Below are 22300 nucleotides of genomic sequence, written 5' to 3' on the forward strand. Positions count from 1 at the left end.
CCCCATCAAGAGGGCACAACCCTCCATGGCTGCCTTTATCCTCACCTGGATGCCAAGGATACTTGGTTATGGGGGCCTTGTCCATACCCAAGGATGCTCTACACTGCTCTTTACTGACAAGGAAAATGAGGCACCTTGTACAGCCAAGGGAGACACTTGAGCCCTGTTTCTCCTCCTGCTTTCCCTTGGTTATACAAGCTTTTATTTTTGATACAGCCCTTATAAGGCAAGTCCATTCTCCAGGCAGCTTTTGGTTACGTTTGTCCTTGCCAAGATGATGTCACCTTAAAAAAGAAACTCACAAGAGGTTAAACTGTGATTAGATGGATTGCTGTGATCCTTGGCGGGGTGAACACCGTGCAGATTGCAGGGGGAAGATCGCGGTGCTGTGCTGGTGCCGGCGATCCCAGCGCTGAGGGCTAAATGCTGGTGGAGCAAAGCACCTTTGCAGCACTCTGCCCACTTACTGTGCCAAAGCTCAGCAGCCTCTCGCCCTCAGCAGAGATCTGCTTGGTCCTGGCTGGTCATCTCTTCCCCCTGCTTGCAGAGGTAAGAGCTGTGTCTTTGTTTCACCCTGTGCACCTAAAATTATTTCATGTTGCTTTCCATATGAGGGTTTGGGTTGGTGGATGCAACATGAAACTCCTCTTGGGAGCAACCATGCCACACTCAGCAGTGCCTGCTGCTTTTCCCCCAAAAAGCTTAAAACCTTTGTTGGCAAATTATTTTTGTTAAGACCATGAACTGTCAAAAAAAACCAGCAAGTGAAGGTGGGGGGAGATGTTGTATCTCTTGGTGGTGTCAGAGATGGATGGAAGGGGAGAGCCTGCCAAGTTCAGCTGTCCCAGGTTACCCACAGGAGCCCCTCATAAATAGCTGTGTAACAAAATGATTTTAACTTTCTTCTAATGGAGGATTTAAGTGGTTTGTTCAACTTAAAGTGGTTTCAAAGCAGCATGCTTCCATGTGCTGCCTTCAGTAGGAGCAGACAGTAGGAAATGTTCATTGGCTTTGTCTAGGAAGGGAAGGATTTGACTCAATGGGCTTTCTCCTAATGGTACTTCAGATCATAGTAATGCCACTCAGCCAATGCTGGAGCGTGGTGTAGTGCTGAGTGAGGTCCACCAGGGTGCCCTTGGTCTCCCCCATGCTGCCATCGGACCTGCACCTCTACTACTTGCTGTCCCCATCCCTGGTGGGGAACAGCAAGGTGGTGCCCTGGCCCAGTGGTAGAGAGCAAATGGGGACAAGGTGTATCAAATGAGTTTTAGTCTCGATGTGGACACAAGCTGAGGCTTTCTTGTTTGTTTTGGTTTGTGGTTGTGTTGTGTGAGGCTTTTTATCAACTGTAGGAACTGTTTTGAAAACACTGGGAACTTGGCGAGGGCCAACAGCAGAGGCATTTGAGGCATCCCAGTCAGTATTCTCTTCCACTCCATCTCAGCCAGGCCAGCACAGGCAGCCCAGAGCCTGCCCCATGGATGGGAACCTGCTGAGCCATAGTCTGGTGCTGTTCTGGTCCCCGTGGGCCTCCCAGTAGTGCTGCTGTTGCAAAGGGGAGCTCTGTGCTCTCCAACCATCCTCAGAGTTGGTGTTGAGGGCTACCAACCTTCCATACCATGGATGGTATCTCGTAAGAACAGCTCAGCTGGACATGGAGCTCTGCTGATGGAGAAGACCTCTGCAAGCCTGGAATCACCGTGCAATGGTAGCATGTCCTCCCTTCCATGCTTGAACCCTCTGTATTTCCAAGGTTTTCTATGTCCTAAAAAGACCTTGTCTTGGCTCAAATGAGCCTCTGATAAGTGCAAGCAGTTGCCAGTCCATTGGGTCTGTGCTGAGGCTTGGCAGGCAAGCCTGGAGGAGAAAATTGGGGACATGACAGATGGTTCCCAGGTTCCAGAACCTCCTCAGTGCATTAAGTACTCAATGCCCAGGAGATGCTTTCCTTCACCACCACCCCTCCCCACCTCCCCCAATCTCCTCTCTTCCTCCTCCCAGAACTCCACTGCAGCCAAGAGCAGCCATGGAGACCTCCCCGGGGAGTGAGGGGCTGCGTGGGAACCGCGTGCCCACATACGGCTCTGGAGTTGCAGCTGAACAAGCATTCAGTGGGCAGGAGTGAGCCTGGACATGGATCCCTGTTAGGAGGGATTTTCCTTCAGGAGAGGAGGAAAAAGCCACCCCAAACCCAAGAGGAATGAATCCCATAGGATTTTTATAGCTTTCCTTTTAATTCCAGGCTAGAATGAACAATTTCCCATCAGAGCAGAGAGGAGGTGGGGTGCTGCACACCTTCAGAGTGCAGTCAGAATAAAACCCATGTTTGTGTCTCTCTAGTGTCTGTCTTCTGCAGAAGGCACCAAGCCTTGCACGTGGCTGGCTCATGAGCCCACATCTGGTAGGACTTTGCACACAGCCCATGAAGGGCAGAGAGAGGCAGGCAGCAGCTGCCTGCAGCCCTTTTCCCTCTGCCAGGGTCTAATGTCATCTCCAAGGTCAAACATGTCACATCCCTGGACATAAGCATGGCTCCAGAGACGAGGAGAGGAGTTCAGGGGAGCAGCAGACGCAGAGCTGAGGCCACTTGCAAGGAGAACATCCCAGTGCGGGATGGGAGGCCACCTACGTGGCGATGTCGTGGTCACGCCTTGGCAGCCGCAGGAGGAAGGTCTGCAGTGAGCCGCTGCGTGGGAAGCCTGCCCGCTCCTTCTTGAACCTCCAGGTCTCCTCCTCCACGGAGTAAAGAAGCGTCAGCATCTTGTTGACAGTGTAGACGGTGTCACCCCTGATGACAGCAGTGAAGAGTGCTCCTTTGCTGTTCAGGAACTGCCCCGGCAGGGCCGTCCACTGCCGCGCCGTCAGGCTGAAGCAGTCAATAACGCAGCGCAGGAAGTCGTCCGAGGGGCCGTTGCGCATGACGTAGAGGTTGTCACGGTGAGCCACCATGCAGTGCCCATAGCTCTGGTGCCGCTTGAGCTCGGTGACGGGCAGCCACTCATCTCGCTGGGTTTCGTACTCATAGATGACAGTGGTGTCGAGTGGCTTCCACAAGCAAACGAAGATCTGCCCCATGGCTTGGGCACACGGCGCCGCCGTGCTTGGCTGCGGCAGGTCAGAGACAAACATCCAGGTATTGGAGGCCACATCGTACCTCTCCACAGACTTCAGCGAGATCTTCTCATACTCCCCGCCGATGGCATAGAGGTAGCCCTCGTGGCCCACCAGCCTGACATCGTAGCGCAGCTGGTGAGGACTGGGGAACTCGCTCCAGGTGTTGGTGTTGGCATCGTAGCAGAAGCTGCTCTCCACAACCTGCTTGCTGGCCCCGTAGACACCACCTACAATGTAGATCTTGTTATCCATGGTTGCCATGCCGGCTAGGAACGTGCTGGCACTCAGTGGCAGGCAGGAGAGGGTCCTCCACGTATTGGTGTCCTCATCCAGGTAGCAGATGGTCCTGGAAAGGTCCTCCAGGAATTCAAAGGTGGGTGTGTGGGCTCCTACTGCCACAAAGGTGCTGGGCAGGAGGGTCTCCACATAGGCCAGCAGGTCATCGGAGAGGCAGTCCAAGTACTCCTGCAGCTCAGCATAGCTGTCTCTGATGTAGAGTGCAGCAGAGTGGAAGAGGTCCAGGAGACCAAATATGGCAGCAGCTTGGTAGAGCAGGATGCAATTGTCAGAGTTGATGGAGTTGATCAGGTACTTGGACAAGGGCTTCACCTGCAGAAAGGCAGCACACTCGACTGCCTGGAAGGTCTCCTCGCTGTCGAGGATGGGCCTCTCTCCTGCCAGCACCTGCAGCATGGCGAGGAACCCGGCTGCACTCAGCTCCCCCAGCCCCATCTCCTGCTGCGTGCTCTCCCTCATGCCCGAGCGGAAGAGGGCACGGAAGTACTCACTGCTCTCCACCAGCGTGCTCTTCTCCACCCAGAACGACTGCTCCTCCACCCAGATACATACCCGCTCCGGGGGCTCTGCCTGGGAACCTTCTTCCTCCGGGGCCACCCTCACCGGGGGGCTCAGCAGCTCTCGGGGGGTGGGTGTCAGCACCTGCTGCCCCTCCATGCTGTGTCCCGGTGCAGCCTCTCCTGCCTCCACTGCCCTTTGATGCCTTTGCTGTGGTGCCTGGCGGCTGCCACGCCACTGCCGTGTAACATAAATACCTTTGGCTAAAGATAGCCGAGCTCGTGACCAGGGCCTTCCAAAGGCATCCGGCAGGCTCGGCTGCCCACCCAAAGCACGGGCAGGGCTCCGGTGTCACCAGCCAGCATGGGCCATGGTGATGATGTCCAGCTCTGCCATGGCTTGTCCCATGGAGGATGCTCAGCCACTTCAGGTTTGCTCTCCTTGGTCTCAGGTACCCTCCTTGCAATGTTCTAAAGGGATGGTCCCCACCCCAGGGAGGGCAACACCTTTGCAGGGCTGGCAAGAGGACTTTGCTGCATTATTATTATTTTCCCCCTTAAAAAAAAAAAAAAAAAGGCATTTATGGCCACAGAGATGCAACTGAGGTCAGTGAATCTTGGTGCCATCCAGCCTGGCTGTAGGGAAGGGGCTTTGCTACCTCCCACCCCCCTGCCAAGCACAGCCACAGACAAAGAGAGATCTCTATGGGGCCATTTCCTTTATGACCCTCCTCTGCTGGCATCAAGCAACTTGGGCAACATCCATCCAAGGAGTCACAAACCAGTCTGTGCTCCATTGGGGATCCCAGGGTGAGGAAAATGAAGTGGCTTCTCACCAAAAGAGTCCTCTCCAGCAGGAGGGCTCCCCTGGCTGCAGGCAGGGACAACCCTGCTGCGACTCAGGTAGAAGCTGTCAGTGAAGAAAAGTGTTTGTTGTGGCATATCACCGTGTTGTGGGCTATTCACAGCTTTTCCTGGCTGTCCTGGGGTGCTTAGGGGAGTCAGCAACAGGGGACCTGCTCTCTCGAGTTTCCCTATCACTACTTCCAGCTTCTGCTTATTTTGGTGCATTATTGAACCCAAAGCAGCCCACCCCGTAGAAGGTGAATTTTTATCTCCTTCCTTAGCCTCTCATTCCAGCAGCCAGGAGCTCCTGGGGCACTGCAGGACAGGATTGTGGCCCCAAACTGGGTGCTTGGCAGGTTCTCCCCCAAAATCTGAGTTTATGGGAGAAGGTGGAAGATTTGTGCTTGTGTTACTGTCCTTGATGTTCACGGGTACCCAGTTGAAAACACCACATTTAGCTCCGCTGGCTTTAGAGCATCCTTGATCTATATCCAAAATCGGGGGGTCTGGGGTCCAGGGATCCTCAAAGGGCTCACTCCTCTGTTTCCCTCCGGGGAGTAATCTCCATCCTCCTAGTGCTCCCCATGCTACCCATCCTCTCCATCCCCAGGGCTTGCAGGGACTTCCACACTCCCAGACTATTTCGGGCGAGTTTAAAAATATCCTGCCTGCATTAAGGGGCAGCAATCCCAGCGGCATGGCCGCAGAGCAGCCTCCACCCCCAGCTCTAGCTGTGCTCCCCCTCCCGCCATGGACACCCCTCGGGGCCAGCCCAGGGGGCTGTATCCTGCGGTCCCGGGCGCTGAGCCCCATCCCAAATGTCTGCGATCGCCATGACAACGCTGACTTCAGCCTCCGCCACCTACCCGGGCTCGGAGCCCGCTGGGTGCCGGCTGATGGCTCGGTGCGGGCAGCGGTGAGTACTCCCCGTGCGCCCCTGTCCCTCGGGATCCCACTCGCGGGTGGAAAAAAGGTTTTTTCCCGCTCTGTGCAACAGCAGAAGGTAGACAGAAGGAGCCGAGCGAGTGGTGGGCAGGGGGTTGTGCAGGCAGCATCGACCCCGGGAGCCGCGTCTGCCGCGGGAGGTGCAATGAGTGCACCGGCCTCAGCCCGGGAAGCAGGACCAGGCTTCTGTTTGCTGAGGACACGGTGAGGTGCTGGGGAGACGGTGAGGTGCTGGCGGTGGTCAGTGAGGTGCTGAGATGCACTAAAGTACGAGGTGATGTGGCTACCAAGCTGGAGACGTGGTGGGTCCCAGCTCGGGGAATCCCAGCTCCAAGTCCCGGGAGCTCGGGGGACCGGTGCTGATGTCCCCGGGATGTCCGGGCAGCGTGTCCAGCCCGGCGCTGGCGCAGCAGTTTCCTTACAAGGAGTTTGGCTGGGGCCCGAAGCCGCCTTGGCCTCCGCCTGTCTCATTCATCGGCAGCCCGGCGGCGGAGGGGCTGCTGCTGCCCCAGACCGCGGCGGGCCACACGCCTTCTCCAGCAGCGGGTTTGAAGGTGGGAGACTGCATTTCTTTTCTCTTTCTGGGGTGCAAAGGGAGTGCTGAGGCGGGGTCCCTGTCTTTGCTTGGGATGGTGATGCCGGCCACCCTGGCTCTAAAATGCAGATGGAGGCAGCAGATCCCCCTTCCCAGTGCTGCTGGTTCCCCCAAGCTGAGGCACTCCATGAAGCGAGGAGGTCCTCATCGGACATGGCAGCGGGTGCCCCGCGTCCCCCACTCTCTCTCCTGTAGGACCGAGGATGTCCTCGATGTTTGGCAAACCCCGAGCCGGCGGCGAGCGGCCGCCCCAGAGCCCTCTCACCGAGTGCAACGTGGCCATCCTGGGGTGCCGAGGCGCCGGCAAGTCAGGTGAGATGGGTGCTCAGATGCCACAGCAATGCCAGGCGTTGGTGGGGTGCGGGGTGGTGGTGGTGCCATCGGGGGGACACCCATCTCACCCACCTCTTTCACCTCCCGCAGCCCTGACCGTGAAGTTTCTAACCAAGAGGTTCATAAGCGAGTATGATCCCAACCTCGGTAAGATGCCTTCCCTGTGGGGGATTTTCCTGGGTTGTTCCCCATGATCTCCTACAGAGCATCCTTTCCACCTCCCACCTTTCCCACGAACATGGCATTTAAAGGGAAAAAAAAAAAACCCAAAAAACAAACAAACCCCAAACCAAAACAAACCAAAATTACAAGAAAAACAACGGAAGGGCTGGATTTGACCCAAACCCGCCTGTCAGAGGTGAAAGCAGTGCTCTCTCCACGGGCAAGGCCCACAGAGGAGTGTTGGCTCCTTGCATCACCCCAAAGAAACTGAGAGATTAAGTACTGGGGGGTCCTTGGGGAGCTCCTGGGGGTGCTGGGCAGGGGAAGGGCAGGGGGGCAGGGGGCAAGTGGGTGGACTTGGGACTGTGCTTTGCTTTGCTGCAAGCAGTTTTGAGCATTTTTTTTTTCCCCACTCAGTCTGAGTAATTAATAACTCTTTTGCTGGGCCTGACTCCAGGGCACAGGGAGGAACTGTAAATGATTTATCAGGGACATTAGGGCGATATGGATCACCTCCAGGAACTAGTTCCAGCCGCTAATAACTCAGTGGCTCTTAGGAAAGCAGGATAAATCTTTTCCTCCTTGGCTCTTTTTTGGGAATGTGGTTTCATCTTCCCATGTCAAAACCTCTCCAAAATGCATCCATTAGGACCCAGCTGGGAGAAGACATCTTTCTCCCAGGGGAGCAGCTCAGCAGCTCTCCCTGCCTGCCCTCCTTCCCAGGGAACGGGTGCTTCTTTTGCCTGATTTATTGGGAAGGAGCCCCAGCGCCAACCCTTAGCTGGCTCCATCTCGACAGGTCGTGGCATTTAGATAAGGCTGGTCCCTGGGTGCAGTGATGACCAGCTGGGCTCTTCTCCCTTCTCTCTTTCTCCTGTGGGAGCTCATGCTTGTGGCATGTGGTGGGAAATAACTGCTCCCAGCTGAGCTTGCCCAGTGGCATCACTGCCAGCCCTCCGAAATAACGCTGTCTTGGGAAGGAACAAGGTGGGAGGCATTGGTGGAGGGTGCTTCTCATCAGAGATTTTTCCATGGTGTCTCAAGCGTCCAAGGCTTTGCTTGGCTTTGGAGAAGATGAAACACCTCAGCCCATCCTCACAACCACCCTTCTCCTTGCAGAGGACACCTACACCTCGGAGGAGCTGGTGGACCAGCAGCCTGTGCTAATGAAGGTGATGGACACTGCTGACCAGGTAAGGCACCAGGGCACCACTGGTGGCAAAGGCCCAGCTTGACAAGGCTTGCAGCACAGGTGGACGGTGGCTCAGCTGCTCCTCTTGTCCCCAGGATGGCCCTGGGAACTGTGAGCGTTACCTGCGCTGGGCCAGCGCCTTCCTCGTTGTCTATAGCATCGATGACAGGAAGAGCTTCGAGGGCTGCCAGCAATACCTGGAGGTCCTTGCCCTGCATGCAAGGGGCTGCCAGCGCCGCTGCCCTGTGCTCCTGCTGGGCAACAAGCTGGACATGGAGCAGTACAGGTAATGGAGCAGAGCAAGGATAGCTCTTCCTGGTGGAGAAGAGCTCCTGGATCCCCACCATCCCTCCAGCTGATTTGTCCTGTGGTTATTTCCTCCCCCACCAGTATTTGCCATGTCCTCCCGCATATTCCAGCTTCCTGCTTTCCTGCCCGGGGTGGGAATGTGCTTATTTTGAGCCCGTTGGTATTTTCAGTGGAATGTTTTTGGGCTGCGTGGTGAGGCAGCAGGCATGGCTTGAGCCCACTCCAGCTCCTCACTCCCTTCTGGATGTGCCCTGTCCCTAGAGCCCGTTCTCACCCGTCCTGCTGCCAGGACTGGATGTCCCCGGTGTGTTTTTCTAGCCTTTTGTGCCGCCCTGAGGCTGTGCTGAGCATTGGTCCCACGGGTCCTTGAGTCACATCCGCTGCTGACCCCCTGCCCCCCCCCCCCACGCATTGCTGAAACCCTCCATGCTCCCAGCACGGATTCTGCCGGGAGGCTTCCTCCTTCCTATAGTGAGGACCCGTCCCATCTCCTCCCTGCTTCCCAGCACGATGCCATTGCTTCCAGCCCCCGGTGTCCCTGACACTAGGTCACTGCCAGGCTCACCCAGCGCAGGAGGCTGCAGGATTTCCTAGGGACCCGTGCAGCCCATGACAACGGGAAAGGCAAAACCCTTCTGGAACAACGTCTCCTGCTTGTCCCAGGATGGAGGACAAGCAGGTGCTGCCCTGGGCAGGAGGTGTGGGGTGCTCCCCTCCTGTACCCTTTGCTCTGCTTTTTGGCTGGTTGCAGCGCCCTGGGGGATGTTGCACCTCCTCCTTCTGCTCTCGCCAGGCAGGTGCCTGCTGCTGAAGGGATGTCACTGGCGAGCAGGTTCGGCTGCCTCTTCTACGAGGTGTCGGCGTGCCAGGACTTCGCGGGGGTGCAGCAGGTCTTCCACGAAGCCGTGCGGGAGGTGCGGCGCCGGGAGGTGCGGCGCCAGGCGGAGCGGAGCCAGCCTCTCCGCCCGCTCTTCATCACCGAGGAGCAGCCCTGCCCTCCGCTGGCCACCACGGTGGCCCTGCCAGCCCGCCAGGGCTTGGCTAGCTGCACCTTCAACACCCTCTCCACTGTCAACTACAAGGAGATCCCCTCGGTGGCCCAGGCCAAGCTGGTCACTGTCAAGTCTTCACGGGCTCAGAGCAAGAGGAAAGCTCCCACACTCACCTTGCTGAAAGGCTTCAAGATATTTTAGGTTATATCCCTGTGGAGGAGGAGAGACCCCTGTTCCCCTATCACTGGGGCTGAGCCCACCCATGGCGGACTTGCAGGCACCATGGTGGATGGTGGCTTCCAGCTCTGCACTGGGGTAAAGCCTGCAGTGGCAATTTGATGAGGAGACATGGTGCTGAGAGCCCAGAATGTGCTGTGGCATCACTCTGCCTGCCCTTGCCCTGGGTCTTATCCCCTGCCGCTGTGCTTACACCCAGGAGGGGCCAGCCTGGCTTTCCACGTGGATCTAGGCAGTTCCTGGAGCAGCTGGAGCTGCAGGCACCACTGGAAGGGTGAGAGCTGAACCCAGTCCCCCCCCACCCCCCCCAGTCAGCTTGGGTGCCTGGCACCCAGCAGTGGGAGCCCAGGAAGGGGGATAATCGTTAATCAAGCACAGAGGTACCCACCTCCTTTGTCTCATGGGCCCCCTGAACAAGCAATAAGTAGAAAGAATTGTTGTTGTTTTTTCAATCCAAATGAGGAAGGTGCAGATCTTGATTCAGCCAGCTAAAACCCTCAGGTGTCCTGAAATTGATTCCCATGCATTGAAGTATACCAAACCAGCTGGGGTTTGAACCCAATTCGTACACTGCAGTGCTCCTTTGCAAAGGCTTCCCAAGGAGAGATGCTCCACTGCCAAGGACACGCTCTGCAAAGCCTGTGTTTAAAAGACTGGTATGTTTCCAAAAATGGCTTAAATTATTTCATGGCTTTTACATGCACCCAGTGAAGGGTGTGAAGTGAATCCTAAGGCAGACCAGGCTCTACCTGTGCCAAGGGCTGTGCCTTCGGTTCCGTTTGCTCTATCAGATTAAATGTTCTGCTTCTCCCTGGAGATGCAGAGTCAAATATCCAGGTGTACATTTGTACAGATAAAGATATATGTGTATATATATGACCTTACTGATGGAGAGAGAGCTTCACTGTGGGATTTCAGTCAACCACTTTGGAAAATATTTTAATAAAGATGATTTCTGAAAAGGAGAGGAGTGCCTCGGCTTCAGTGTGGCTGTTCTGCTGGGACAGGACAGCGTGTTCCCTGGCTGCCCGCGGCAAGCCACCCCCCTCTCACCTCCCACCTCCTGCCTCAGCTCAGTTCCCATTCAACTGCAGTGAGGGGAGGCAGCATCTGAGGGAAGGGGTGAAGCTAGTGCAAGAGAGAAGGCTGGAGGCAGCTGAGCACAGAGGGCAAGGACCAGCCAGCCAGCAGATGAAATGGGGGAGGCACTGCTCGGCCTCAAGTCCAGGGCCATGTCTGCCCCTTGCTATTTCATCTGTTTCCCAGGCTAACCTGCTTGTTCAAATTCCAACACTGTGATCTGAGACATTCTGACTCACTCCTCAGAGCCTGAATGATTTGGCTTCAGCTGCATTATACAGCATGCTCAGGACTGTCCGTGTACAGAGACGTAATGGTCCCATCCTTCCACTGGACCATTACATCTCCTGATCTCTGATCCTGGGGCACTGGTTCTTGTTTCTCCAGCTCAGATGGGCTGTTTTCCTGCTGCACGGGCATCAGGCCTTGCTTGGCTTCCATCTCAGCCTGCTGTGTCATTTGTGCTGCTTCTTGATACTTGAGGAGCTTCCTTTTCCTGCAGGCAAGACACAAAATGAAACACTGGGTGAAGCAGTGAGTCCAGCCCACATCCAGGGGCAGGTGTCTACTTGGTTACATCCTCAGGCCCTGGGAACACATTAGCTGCTTTTGGGCAAACCTAGCCAGCTGCACTGCATCATGTAAGTGCTCTGAAGGGTTTGAGTGCACAGAGAGTACATAGTGGAGTTTGCACTCAGAACACACAGCACCACATTGCCCAGAGTGAGGCAGTGACACCCAGCAAACCATCACTAAAAGGAGAGGAGGACAGACTTGGAGCATTAGTTTTTGAGCATTAGCTCTTTTCCTCCCACTTTAGGATGAAAGCTCTGACCTGGGTGTTACTTTTCTTGCTGTACACAACAGTGAGTTGCTCCTCAACTGCAGCTCTCAGCTGTGCCTCTGTGCTTGATTAATGATTGATTATCTTCCACCCTGGGCTCCCATTGCTGGGTGCCAGGTGCCCAAGCTGACTAGAGGGCCCATGGGAACATCATAGGAACACAGGTGAGGAAAAGTCTCAGATTCCTGCCCCAGAACCCTGGTACTTATGGGAGAGCACCTTACATCACATTTCCCTCCCAACAGCCCTACTGGGCTGGGCAGAGGGTGCAGATGCTTTATTAGTGAGGGTGCAGAGCCTGGAGAAGGGAAGTGGCTTATTACAAGGGACACAGAAGAAGAGCAGGAAGCCAGGGAAGGTTTTACAGCAAAGTACAGTTCAAAGGCTTAGTCTTTGCTCTTCTCCCCATCACTCAGGGCTTGTTCCTGCCCTGTGCCTCAGCTGCTCTGCCCTGCCAAACCTACACACCTGTCTGTCTGAGAGGTTCAGTGCACACACACAAACACTCTCAGATGCCCTGACTCACCTGTTCCGTGCAATGTTAATGGTCAGGAGGACAAGACCCAGAATCATGGCCATGGAAGAAAGCACAAGGATGGAGTAATTCCATGATGATGCTGAGAGAAGCACAGAGAGGCAGTGTTAGCACACACAGAGCCCAGCCCAGTGTTGTGTGAGGACAGCCAAGCTCAGAGTGACACGGCTTGGCTGCGCAGTGAGGGCAGAGGTGCTGGTGTCCAGCTCAGCACCCAGAGTAGAGCATTCAGGTCACATTTTTGGGGGTAACCTCAGACAACTCCCCATCCCTGGGCAGGAGACTTAGATAACGGCACCCTGCCGCTCACAGCACCCCATCTGCAGCTCTCTCTCCCTCACACCAATCACAGCAGCTTTTCTCACTGCCCCAGAGCCTGAAGGTGGGAGCAAGGTTGTGAGCTGCAACATCCCCCCACCAACACAGCTAGGGATGCTCCTCCACTCTGCAGCCTTTCTGGCCACTGCCACACTTAAGCAGGGAGGTTTTGCCTTCGAACACTGGCTGGGGTGTGTAGCATGGATGGCAAGTGCCCTGCCCTTGATTTTTGTGGCTTTGAGGTCGATCCTCAGGGCCCTGGCCTGTTCATATCAGTCTGCTCCCTCCACCCTGACAAAATCACTGATCATCCAGACCTATGCTCTCTCCAGGTTATGCCTGGAAAGAAGCTGAACCCCTCTTTGGGAAGGAGATTCTCTCAGCAAAGCCTTGTGACTGTCTTTGCTCATGGCCTGCTGCTTCTGGAGATGAGGCTGAGGGTTTGTATATCTGGGGTAAATCACCTCCTCAGGTAATTCTTTCAGGCACTTTGACGATGCAGAAGGGTGAACAGCCACAGAGTGTGCACCTCTGTTCCAGCTCTCAACCCAGGAGCCCCAGTGGGACTTACGGTCTTCTCTGCGGAAGAACCAGAGCAGCTCCTCCAGCTCTTCCTGATCCACACCCAGCACCTGCTGTGTGCCTGTGGCGTGCTCATACACCTGGGTACTGGCGAGGGCAGCAAGGAAGTACATGCCTTGCTCTGCCTTGGCTGCAGAAGAAGAGCAGAAAGACACAACAGTTGCTCACTGCTATGCTTGAGGTGGGAAGTGGCTGTCCCCTTGGCTCCCAGGGTTGCCCAGCATGTCTCTCCAGCCAGGCAGAATGCAGCTGTGAGGGCACACCTCATGCACTCAGAATTGGAGGGCATTTCTGGATCACACTGCAGACTGCATTATAGTGGGGCACTTAAGGTTGGGAAGACCCCAGGATACTGCTTGTGCCTCTCCACATTCCCCAGCAGTGTGTGTCCCCTCAGGTGTGTAGTGCTTACCTGCCTTCTCCTTGCACACGCTCCTGTCTTCAACATCTTGCCATTGGGCCTTGAGGCTTTGCACATTACTGAGGGCAACCCCTTTCTTTCTAGCCACCAGATAGCTCTGGCTGCTGCCCAGAGGGGAGAGCAGTGAATTTGAGCAGTTCCATCTTGTGTAGCCCATGCTGCTACAGAGCCTTGTCTGCACGCTGTTGGCTTCCACCACAGAGAGGCAGCTCTGTGTGCCATGATTCCTCAGAGAATCCCCTTGCCAAGACCACTCCTGGAAATCTGACTCTGGGTTACAGTCCTCCAGCGATACATTGCCACCCATTGGGCTGGCTTGTAAGCACAGCTTGACTTTAGCATTTTTCATCAGGAAAGCCCCAGTGTCTGCAAAGAAATCAGCATATGAGTGGGGCCACCCTCTAAACACAGGACACACAGAGTGCACGGGGCAGGTGGGAATGACATCTGATTCTGAACTGGAAATCAGCATAGGGAGAAAGGCATTCAAGAGGCAAACTGCTGTTCCCTGGAGGAGAGATGACGGCAAGCTCATCTCCTAGTCTTGATCCCTTTGGTATGCCTCATTGCTGCCTTCCCTGACACCCTGGTGTCCTGACCCAGGTAGATGATCTACCTCTAATGTCTCCCTTTCTGTGGAACCAGGGGAGAACAATTTGAGGCACAGATCTCTCCAGTTTCACGTCTAATCATAAAGTGTCAACTGTAACATCCCTCTGCACAGCAGAGGTGCAGAGAACCCCAACAGATATTGATATTTTGTTTACAAATTATCAGATGTCCATAGAGCGTGTGTCTTCCTTGGTGTTAAAGACATTGCAAGTGCTCTAAGCACAGGCTCAGGGTGCAGCTGTCCCCATGGCTGAGCCAGGCTGCTGCTGGTGTACACTGAGAAAAATGGGCCCATGGAGGGAAGAAGCCCTGTTTGCAGAAAGGTCAGGTCTGTACTGTGTGCCTTTGCCATATACTATCTGTAGGTGCTTCCCCCAGCCTGTGAAGCATTCATAAAGCCACACAACAATGATGGATGCTCTTGCATGTGTACATCCAGCTCCTGTGAACGTGCCCTGCAGACAACATCATCCTGTAACCCCTGCTGAACCTGGAGTGGGTGAGAGCCTCTGAGGAGACACAGCCTCAGCAAGTGTGACCTACTTCATCCACACCATCATCTTCTGAGCCAAGACTCTACCTTGCAGCAGGAAAAAAGAGGTTATCCAGAAGAACTTCATACTTATATGGGATGGATCACACTTTCACTGGTGTATCTTCAATGTGCAGATGCCTGGGAAAGACACAGAGAGAGGAGAGGGATAACCTTGCAGCTGGGGCATCTGTTTTCTTCTGCAGGCATGAGCCTGAGCTGCCAGGACAGCATGCAGATCCTGGCAGCCACTGAGGTGATAGCAGAGTGAGTCTATGTCCTACTTTAGCTGGGACAGAATCCCAGGCCAGCCATGGGCTGCAGGCTCTTAGCAGTTTGGAGTCAGCCAGGCAGCTGAGCTGCATCAGACACAGGTGTATCCCAGACCAGAGACATTCTGCACAGTATAAAGGGAGAAGTTTGGTAAGGATGGGGCCTCCTGTTTGGGCTTCTCCTGACTTTACTCCTTTTCCTTCATCTGCTCTTGATGACTGCCTTCCCTTTAGTGTGACCACCCTACATTCTCTGGGCTGAGAATAACTTTATATATTTCATACTGGCATAGGGGTCAGGTTGGCTGTTTCATTAAATACATTTTCATTTTGACCCACAGGTCATGCATTCTTTTCCTGACCCCCTTCTCTGCTGGAGAGGGGTCATGGGGTGACAGAGCAACAGCTACACTTTAGCCCCAGACATAGGTGAAAAATAGCCAGTCTGGCACAGGAGTTGGAGCTCATGCCTAGATGACCCTGTGCAGATGGGAGCTCTGCTGCTGTGAGCCAGTTCCTCCTCCACTAAGCTCACTGCTTCTCTTCTTGCTTCCCTGTCACAGTCCTTAGGGAATCCATACTTTGTGGACAGTGTCTATGTGCTGCTGGTCTATGGATGGTAGAGTAAGGTGTGGAGATGAGGAAGTGGAGGGCTCGGCTTCAAGGGGAGGAACAGCTGGCTTGCCATTGAGGCAAAGGTATCATCCCATCCTTCTGGGAAGCAGAAAGCTTCTCCTTGACCTTTAGTCCCTCATTCCCCAGTGGCATCAATCCAGCTTTTATGGCTGCTTGTCCCTCTCCGTTCTTCACCCTCCTTTGGAGGACCTGACCAGAGCAGAGGGCTCCCATCTATCCACTGTGAGTTCATCTGAGATGTTCAGATGGCTCTCCTCAGCCCACCGCTCCATGGCTGCTCCTCTGAACAGCCATCCACTTGCAGGTGGGTGACACCACCACACAGAAGTCCCTCAGACATGCTGGCCGCAGAGGCCATTAATTATTATATGAAGACTCAGACTTTTACGATGCCCTCAACTTCTGTCTGCCCTACAGTGTGCCTGGCACTGTCTGAAACTGCTCCCAGGAAATCACCCAGGAGCATGTTCCACCACAGCAGGCATGTCAACAGCATTGCTGCTGACTCCTCAGGGAAGCATTTGTCCTGTCGGTTATAGACCTAATGATTGCTACTATTTCCCCCCCCTTCTCAATGCCTTCACAATTCAAAGTTCACTTTTGATAGCCAACCAGGCGTGCAGGCTTGCTCCCTGCTGCCAGAAAAATCACCTGTTAGCAATTCTTTGAGGTCAAGAATCTCAAACACATGGTCCACATTGACTCTGCATTTCAGAAACTAAGGGGAAAGCTGCTCCCTGCAGCTAGGAATCCCAATTACCTTGCATACAGGCAGGCTGGAGCTTATCCACTCCTCAGAAAGGAGGAAATACAGTCTTGGTGCCAGTGAAATCAAGTGACAAGTCTGCTACACCCTAATAACAAGTGCCTCTTGAATGTATGAAATCTTGCTGTGCAAGGCTTCTGTCTAATTGTTTGCTTGGACAGGAATATTTGGCATGCACGTTGTTGATTTTCTCCTAAGGTGTTTCATAACCTGTGGGCCACCTCCTGGTGCCTGCCCTAAAGCTGCTATGCACATCAGGGATGCTAGGAAGCTGCTACAAGTATTTTGCTGCTTCATAAAGTGTTCAGTACCACCAAATCTCCTCCCAGCTACGGGAGGAGGTGCAATATGGTAGCAGAATGGATATTTATTGTGCATTAACAGGAAATGTAAGTGAAAGACTTTATGGGAAAGCCCTGTTATTTTAAAGGTCTTTCACATCAAACTGACCAAACTAGTTTGGAAGCTTCATTCATCAGAGCTATGAAATCTTCTCAGGCCAGTGTACCTACCCCAGCAGGATCCAGAACACTGTTTGCACCCCCAGCTTCCCCAGTAAGGAAACAGTGAGTCCCACATGGGACTGGAAATGCCCTTAAGAGAGTTTGCAGCTTGAAAGAGAGATTTTAAAGTCATCTCCTTCAGATTCCCTTGCACAGCTATTCTGTCCTGCTGCCAACATTCCAGTGTGGGTGAGCACCGCTCCACCAAACAAGTTGAGAGTGTGGCCGATGTCTTCTCTACTGCTCCCCTGTCCACACGTCTCAGCAGTCACTCTGGCTGCTCTTGGGTGGGCATAAGAGCTTAGATCTGAGCCTTTGACAACTCCAAGCTGTGGCCTTTGGTTTTCTGGCCCGCTGAAGATACCTAAGACCCAACATGGGAAGCTCAAATGAGAGAAAGCATGGGCATTTTTATGCCTTTAGAGAAGAAGGTAGAAGGAACAAAGAGGACAACACCTCTCAAAGAAACATTTTACTATGTGTTCTTGAGTTTAAATATCAACTTGAACAGTTTTGTGATTTCCTTCTTTTTGCAAATGGGATTTTCACACCAAAAGCTGCAAAATTTATGTGCTGTGTGTGCTTCATGATCAAAGAATTACTCACCAATGTGTCCTGCTGCAAACCAGGTTCTGTGGACTTTGGTGGCATCCTCTGAAAGCTCAAGAAACTGGCAGGTGGCTGCTTGTGCTCTACATTTTGATGCCAGAGCTTAAACGGTAAAATTCTCCCTCATGATGGAAGCCCTTGGAGATCTGAGACCCACCACATGCACAAGGAGGAGCTGAGGGATAAGTGGCATAACCCAGAGAGAGGGAATGGAATGTGTATGGGAATGTGCATGTCCCCAGCTGCACATGGACTCCTTCCAGCCAGGGCACAGCACATGGTGCTGGGAAAACACCACGTGCTCTGCAGGTTGGGTTTTACCAGAGCTGCTACTTGAGGCTGCTTACCAACCCATATGTTGTCCTCACTCTGCAAAGCAGAGATCTTGAGATACTGACTATAGAGACATAAATAAAGATGGGGGGATAAAAGTCTTCTGCAAAGACCATCTCCTGTCAAGGTGACAATGTCCCTCTGGACTTCTACTAAATATTGACTACACAGCATGGGGCAATGCACTTGTCACATCCCAGCCTCTTGTCATCCAGATTCTCTCTCTGGTGGTTATCTTATCTGTCCTGCTTGTGTTAAATGGGTCAGTTATTCCAAATGCATTATAAAAGTGGGATACCCTGGTTTTGGGATCCATGGAGGATATACAACGGCACAATGGAGACAAAAATGGTTAAGTTGGAATGAAGCTGGAGGTGGGGAGATTCAGGCTGGATGTGAGGAGGAGGTTCTTCACCATGAGTGGTGAAGCCCTGGAATGGGTTGTCCAGGGAGGTAGTTGAGGCCCCGTCCCTGGAGGTGTTTAAGCCCAGGCTGGATGAGGCTCTGGCCAGCCTGATGTAGTGTGGGGTGTCCCTGCCCATGGCAGGGGGGTTGGACCTAGATGATCCTTGTGGTCCCTTCCAACCCTGACTGATACTATGATACTATGATACTAAGTTGGTTTATAAAGGTACATCAAGGAGTGAGTTCAATTAAAGAAGACAAGAAAAAAGTTTACTATTTCAAGCACTAAGCAAGAAGGTACTCTGGACTCTTTACTAACTTTTGTGGAGTCAAAAGTTAAAGAGCCAAATTGAGTTACACTCAATATTTCCCTTTTGACTACTTTTCAGGCTGTTCCTATGCAGGAGTTCCCCCAGCCTGCTTCCCACTTGCTATTCAGTCTCTCCTTAAACTTCAGTCACACAGCTTTTGCTTAAGATTTCCAAGGATTTGAGCTTTCTAAATAAATAAGCAAACAAGGCTTTCTTTTGAGATAGCTATAAATTAACCCACCAGCCAGCCCAGCAGGAATGCCTGTTAATCTCCACAAACTCACCAGCAAGAGGAAGCTACATTTCTTCTTGAAGCCCTGCCATCTGGAGAGCTCTCCTTGGAGCAGCAGTCAGTGCCTTACCAGGGTGACAGGCTGGTCTCTCCTCTCCTCCTGCTTTTGATGTGAGCTGTGATTCATTCTGCTTCTGAGTCATGTGTGAAGGCCAGTCCAAGAAGGTGAGGTTCACTCCAGCCCCTGAAAAAAACACACCTCTTTAGTGGGTCCATTTACAACATGAGGTGAACGACCTGTTCCCAAAGAATGAACCAGAGGAACTTCCAGCCTATTTGCTCAAGCTCTTCGCACCACCAGGAGTAAGAGCAGGCAGGGTGGAATGACACTCAGTAATAAGTTACCCGCGGGTTAAAATGAATGATAACTTTCACTCTGCTTGCCTCACTGCAGAAAGGAAGCATGTCCTGATAAAGCAGCTATCAGCCCTTTTTTTTTTTTTCCCTTAGTGAATGAGCATTTCAAGGTTCTCAGAGCATTTTACGAGAGAGAGACTGACCTTGCAGGCAAAGCCCCCACCCCTGTTTCACAGGGACTGCCTAAGTCAACAGGCTGCTAAAAGGCTTTTGCAGCATCACCAGGATGATGTGCTGTCTTTTTGTGCCAGCCACACTGGGAAAGGAGGATTCCTCTTCCTACCTGGTCCATGGATGGACCTGCACAGCAGAATGCAATCTAGATATCTCTCAGTGATGGGCTTGGAGCACACAGGTAGCACTGGTTAGCTTAAGCTTAGTGGGAGATGCGCTGTCTCCTGCTCTCGGTGTTTTCCAGTTTGAAACAGTGTCTTTGGCATTGAAGCCATGTTCCAGTGTGATAAATCCTTTAAATCCTGGATCACATCCAATGGAGAGCTTCCTGGCTGCCCTGGTGAGGTTTCACCCAGCTCACACCCCACAATGAGATGTTTCACTGTTCAGGGTCAGCCTGGATGGGAGGTCTCACTCTGAAAAGCATCCTCCAGGAAAGGAGCTGAAGGAATTGAGGATGTTTAGTCTAGAGAAAGGGAAGCTCAGGGGAGACTTTCTGGCTCCCCACAACTCCCTGAAAGGAGGTTGGAGCCAGGTGAGGGTTGGTCTCTTCTCCCAGGGAACAAGTGATAGGACAAGAGGAAATAGTCTCAAGTCGCACCAGGGGTGGCTTAAGCTGGTCAGGAGGAACAATTTCTTCCCTGAAAGGGTTGTCAAGGCCTGGAACAGGCTGCCCTGGGCAGTGGTGGAGTCCCCATTCCTGAAGGGATTTAAAAGCCAAGCAGATGCAGTGCTGAGGGACATGGTTTAGTGGTGGCCTGGGAGTAATGGGTTAATGGTTGGACCTGATCTTAAGGGTCTCTTCCAAACAACATGATTCTGTGATTATATGACTCAGTGTGAGGCACATTGAAATAAAACCCATTTCCCACTGTTTAGAGCTGGCCCTTGCACCCAGTAATTCTCTCCTTCTCCAGAGGACCATGATTGCTCAAGAGGAATCACTCCAGCAGCGGCTGTGAGTGTTTTATTTCGTATCTCCCCTGCCAACACTGGCACTCTGTAACAGGAGATATCTGTTTACTTCTTGGAGACATTTTCAGTGCTTTTGGCCAGGAAGCAAAGTGGAGACAGGACACCAATTTGTATTATGCATCCTCCTTGGATTTGTCTTTGCTACTCTTAGGAAGAACTTGTCTGACCTTGGCACTGTAATTTTACTTAGCTTTTTTGATCCCTGCTGTGTCTTCGACCCTAAATGCCTGGTTACAGAATAACTAAACATTCAGGGTTGGCTTTTTCTTTTTATCATGTATAAAAGCAGAGCTGAAATGCAGCAGGAAAGCAAGATGTGAGAGCTTTGTGTGTGTGTATGAAATGATCAGATTGTTGCTTTAATTCTGCTGGAAAAAATGACATCAAAATAAATCTTCAGTTCAAATTCATGCATGCTGTGTCCAGGGCATACTACTAAATAATGGCTGTGATCCGTTTGAACTGTGCAGTTGTATCACAGCTGAAGATTAATTACTTGGGAGCAAGGATACTGGAGTGAATTTAAGTCTACTTCATAAACTCACTGCAAATGAAGCATTAATTATTGCATGCAGAAATCTGGGGGAAAGGAGGGGGGGAAAAAAGGGTTTCAGTATTTCCAGAAGCCTGAATTACTGCCAGAACGGAGACTTCATCTCCAGGGCTTAGGTTCTCTGAGGAGCACCAGTGAAGCTCCACACAGTGTTGGTGTGCTGCTGATCCCATGCCAGGATCTGATAGCTGGAAATTAACTCTAAGTTCAAATCCCCAGCTTTTGGCTGCCTTTTAGGCATCTTTTGGGCCATCCAGACACACGGCACATCCCTGACCTCAGAGAGCTGGTATTCACCGGTGCAACACAGGACATCTTCCATCAGTTGAGCTGGCTGCTTCTGGAACCATGAGGTTTTTTCACTATCTGAGATATTATGTGGTCAAATTTTTCTCAGCTTTTGAGATAAGCAGTTGAATTACACACGGTGTGGAACATTTCTTCCTCTCTTTTGGGGCCTGATAGCCATAAGTGCCTGCAATCAGTTATTGTGCAATTGTTCCCTGTTTACCAGCTCTGTGTTATTCATCAGACTGCTTACCTGCCCTTCTCCCCATGTCTGCTTCTCATGAACTACACTGGTTGCTTTAATCTCTTCTCAGAGGCCATTCCTTCACCCTTGCAGCCCTCTCATTTATATTTTTTACCATGCAATTTCATCTATGGCTGCAATTGATCAGTGAACTGCACGTGACTAAACTGAAGACTTTCATGGGGTGACCCAAGTAATAAAGTTTTCTGGAGAAGCTGATTTTTAACTACTGATTCTCAGATAGGAGACTACCTTATCATTTAGTAGCTTATTCTATTTCCCTCAGGTGCAGTAATAAAGGCACCTGAGTTAGGATGAGCCTGATTCTTCTTTTTTAAGCTTAAACCAGTGTTTTTTTCATTAGTTTTTGTAGTTTCTACCACTGGAGACAGAGGCATCTGCCATGTATGCAGAAAGAAAGCCTTAATGATGGGCAAAACAGATGTGAAAGTGGGAATGAGGCACAATATTTCACTTCTCTTAACGATCCTCCTCTCCTCTATCCCTGCCTGACATAAATTCTGCCATCCTGTTCCCAAGTAATGTACATGTTTTCGCTGGCAGACAGGAAACGTTCCAATTCTTACATTCCATGTGAGAAATTCTTAGTGTCACAGGCTGCAGGGTAAACTGTTGATTTAGATGTGTAGGGAATTTGTGCATGTAATTTACATTAAATGAAGAACTACACAAATAAACCATCTTCCCATGGGGTATGGGGGGAAGAGAATGCTGGAAAGATAAAATATTTTAATTCATATGTTATGGGAGAAGATAGCTATGTAAGTGAGTTATTCTGACCCCACAGTTTACAGTAAAACATTCTTTAAAGTATAATCACTGTTAAAGCAGTCCACAGAGGCAGACTGGAGCCAGCAGAAACCCAGTGCCTGCGGTGTCAACACCCCTTCCTCCCGCTGTCAGTTTTTCCGCCTTATCTTCGCACTGAGCCAGAGCGGCCAAACCGCGGTCGTGAGGGTCACGGTTAACGGGTCCGACGCCATGGGAGACGCTCACCAGGGCACCACGGACGCTGTGAACAGATAGAAGCCAGGGTTGGAAGCCGCGCTCGGGGTGCGCTGGAGAGACCGGGGCTAAAGCTGAGATCTCCGCTCCCCAAAGTCGCCCACCCTTCCCCA

The 22300-nt window shown here is 52.3% G+C and overlaps 3 protein-coding genes across 10 annotated transcripts; 1 reads left to right on the plus strand and 2 right to left on the minus strand.

Annotated features, from left to right (window-relative positions):
• Nucleotides 1-252: 252 nt before the first annotated feature.
• On the plus strand, nt 253-9994 carry RASL12 (RAS like family 12). Of its 6 annotated transcripts, none has more exons than XM_068143485.1 (6): nt 253-549; nt 6490-6606; nt 6718-6774; nt 7909-7982; nt 8077-8267; nt 9084-9994. In XM_068143485.1, the coding sequence occupies exons 2-6, from the start codon at nt 6498-6500 to the stop codon at nt 9481-9483; spliced, it is 831 nt and encodes a 276-aa protein (XP_067999586.1). In that variant the 5' UTR covers nt 253-549; nt 6490-6497; the 3' UTR covers nt 9484-9994. The 6 variants fall into 6 exon arrangements, with proteins under 6 accessions (XP_067999586.1, XP_067999584.1, XP_067999583.1 ...); XM_068143483.1 differs by lacking the exon at nt 253-549 and adding an exon at nt 4183-5670; XM_068143482.1 differs by lacking the exon at nt 253-549 and adding an exon at nt 5648-5670 and having other exon boundaries at nt 6364-6606.
• On the minus strand, nt 2237-4095 carry KBTBD13 (kelch repeat and BTB domain containing 13). Its single transcript, XM_068143478.1, has one exon. The coding sequence runs from the start codon at nt 4066-4068 to the stop codon at nt 2626-2628; it is 1443 nt and encodes a 480-aa protein (XP_067999579.1). The 5' UTR covers nt 4069-4095; the 3' UTR covers nt 2237-2625.
• A 442-nt stretch (nt 9995-10436) lies between the features above and the next one.
• SLC51B (SLC51 subunit beta) lies at nt 10437-22299 on the minus strand. 3 transcript variants are annotated; one of them, XM_068143487.1, is made up of 7 exons: nt 22179-22299; nt 18563-18754; nt 14492-14584; nt 13291-13665; nt 12868-13008; nt 11970-12060; nt 10437-11095 (listed from the first exon to the last, which is right to left on the minus strand). In XM_068143487.1, the coding sequence occupies exons 3-7, from the start codon at nt 14529-14531 to the stop codon at nt 10873-10875; spliced, it is 870 nt and encodes a 289-aa protein (XP_067999588.1). In that variant the 5' UTR covers nt 14532-14584; nt 18563-18754; nt 22179-22299; the 3' UTR covers nt 10437-10872. The 3 variants fall into 3 exon arrangements, with proteins under 3 accessions (XP_067999588.1, XP_067999587.1, XP_067999589.1); XM_068143486.1 differs by lacking the exon at nt 22179-22299 and having other exon boundaries at nt 18563-18867; XM_068143488.1 differs by lacking the exons at nt 18563-18754; nt 22179-22299 and adding an exon at nt 17227-17340.
• Between the last annotated feature and the right edge of the window lies 1 nt (nt 22300).

The sequence above is a fragment of the Melanerpes formicivorus genome, unplaced genomic scaffold (genome assembly GCF_026170545.1).
Source record: "Melanerpes formicivorus ecotype bairdi unplaced genomic scaffold, bMelFor1.0.p_v2 SCAF_10, whole genome shotgun sequence".
Taxonomy (NCBI): domain Eukaryota; kingdom Metazoa; phylum Chordata; class Aves; order Piciformes; family Picidae; genus Melanerpes; species Melanerpes formicivorus.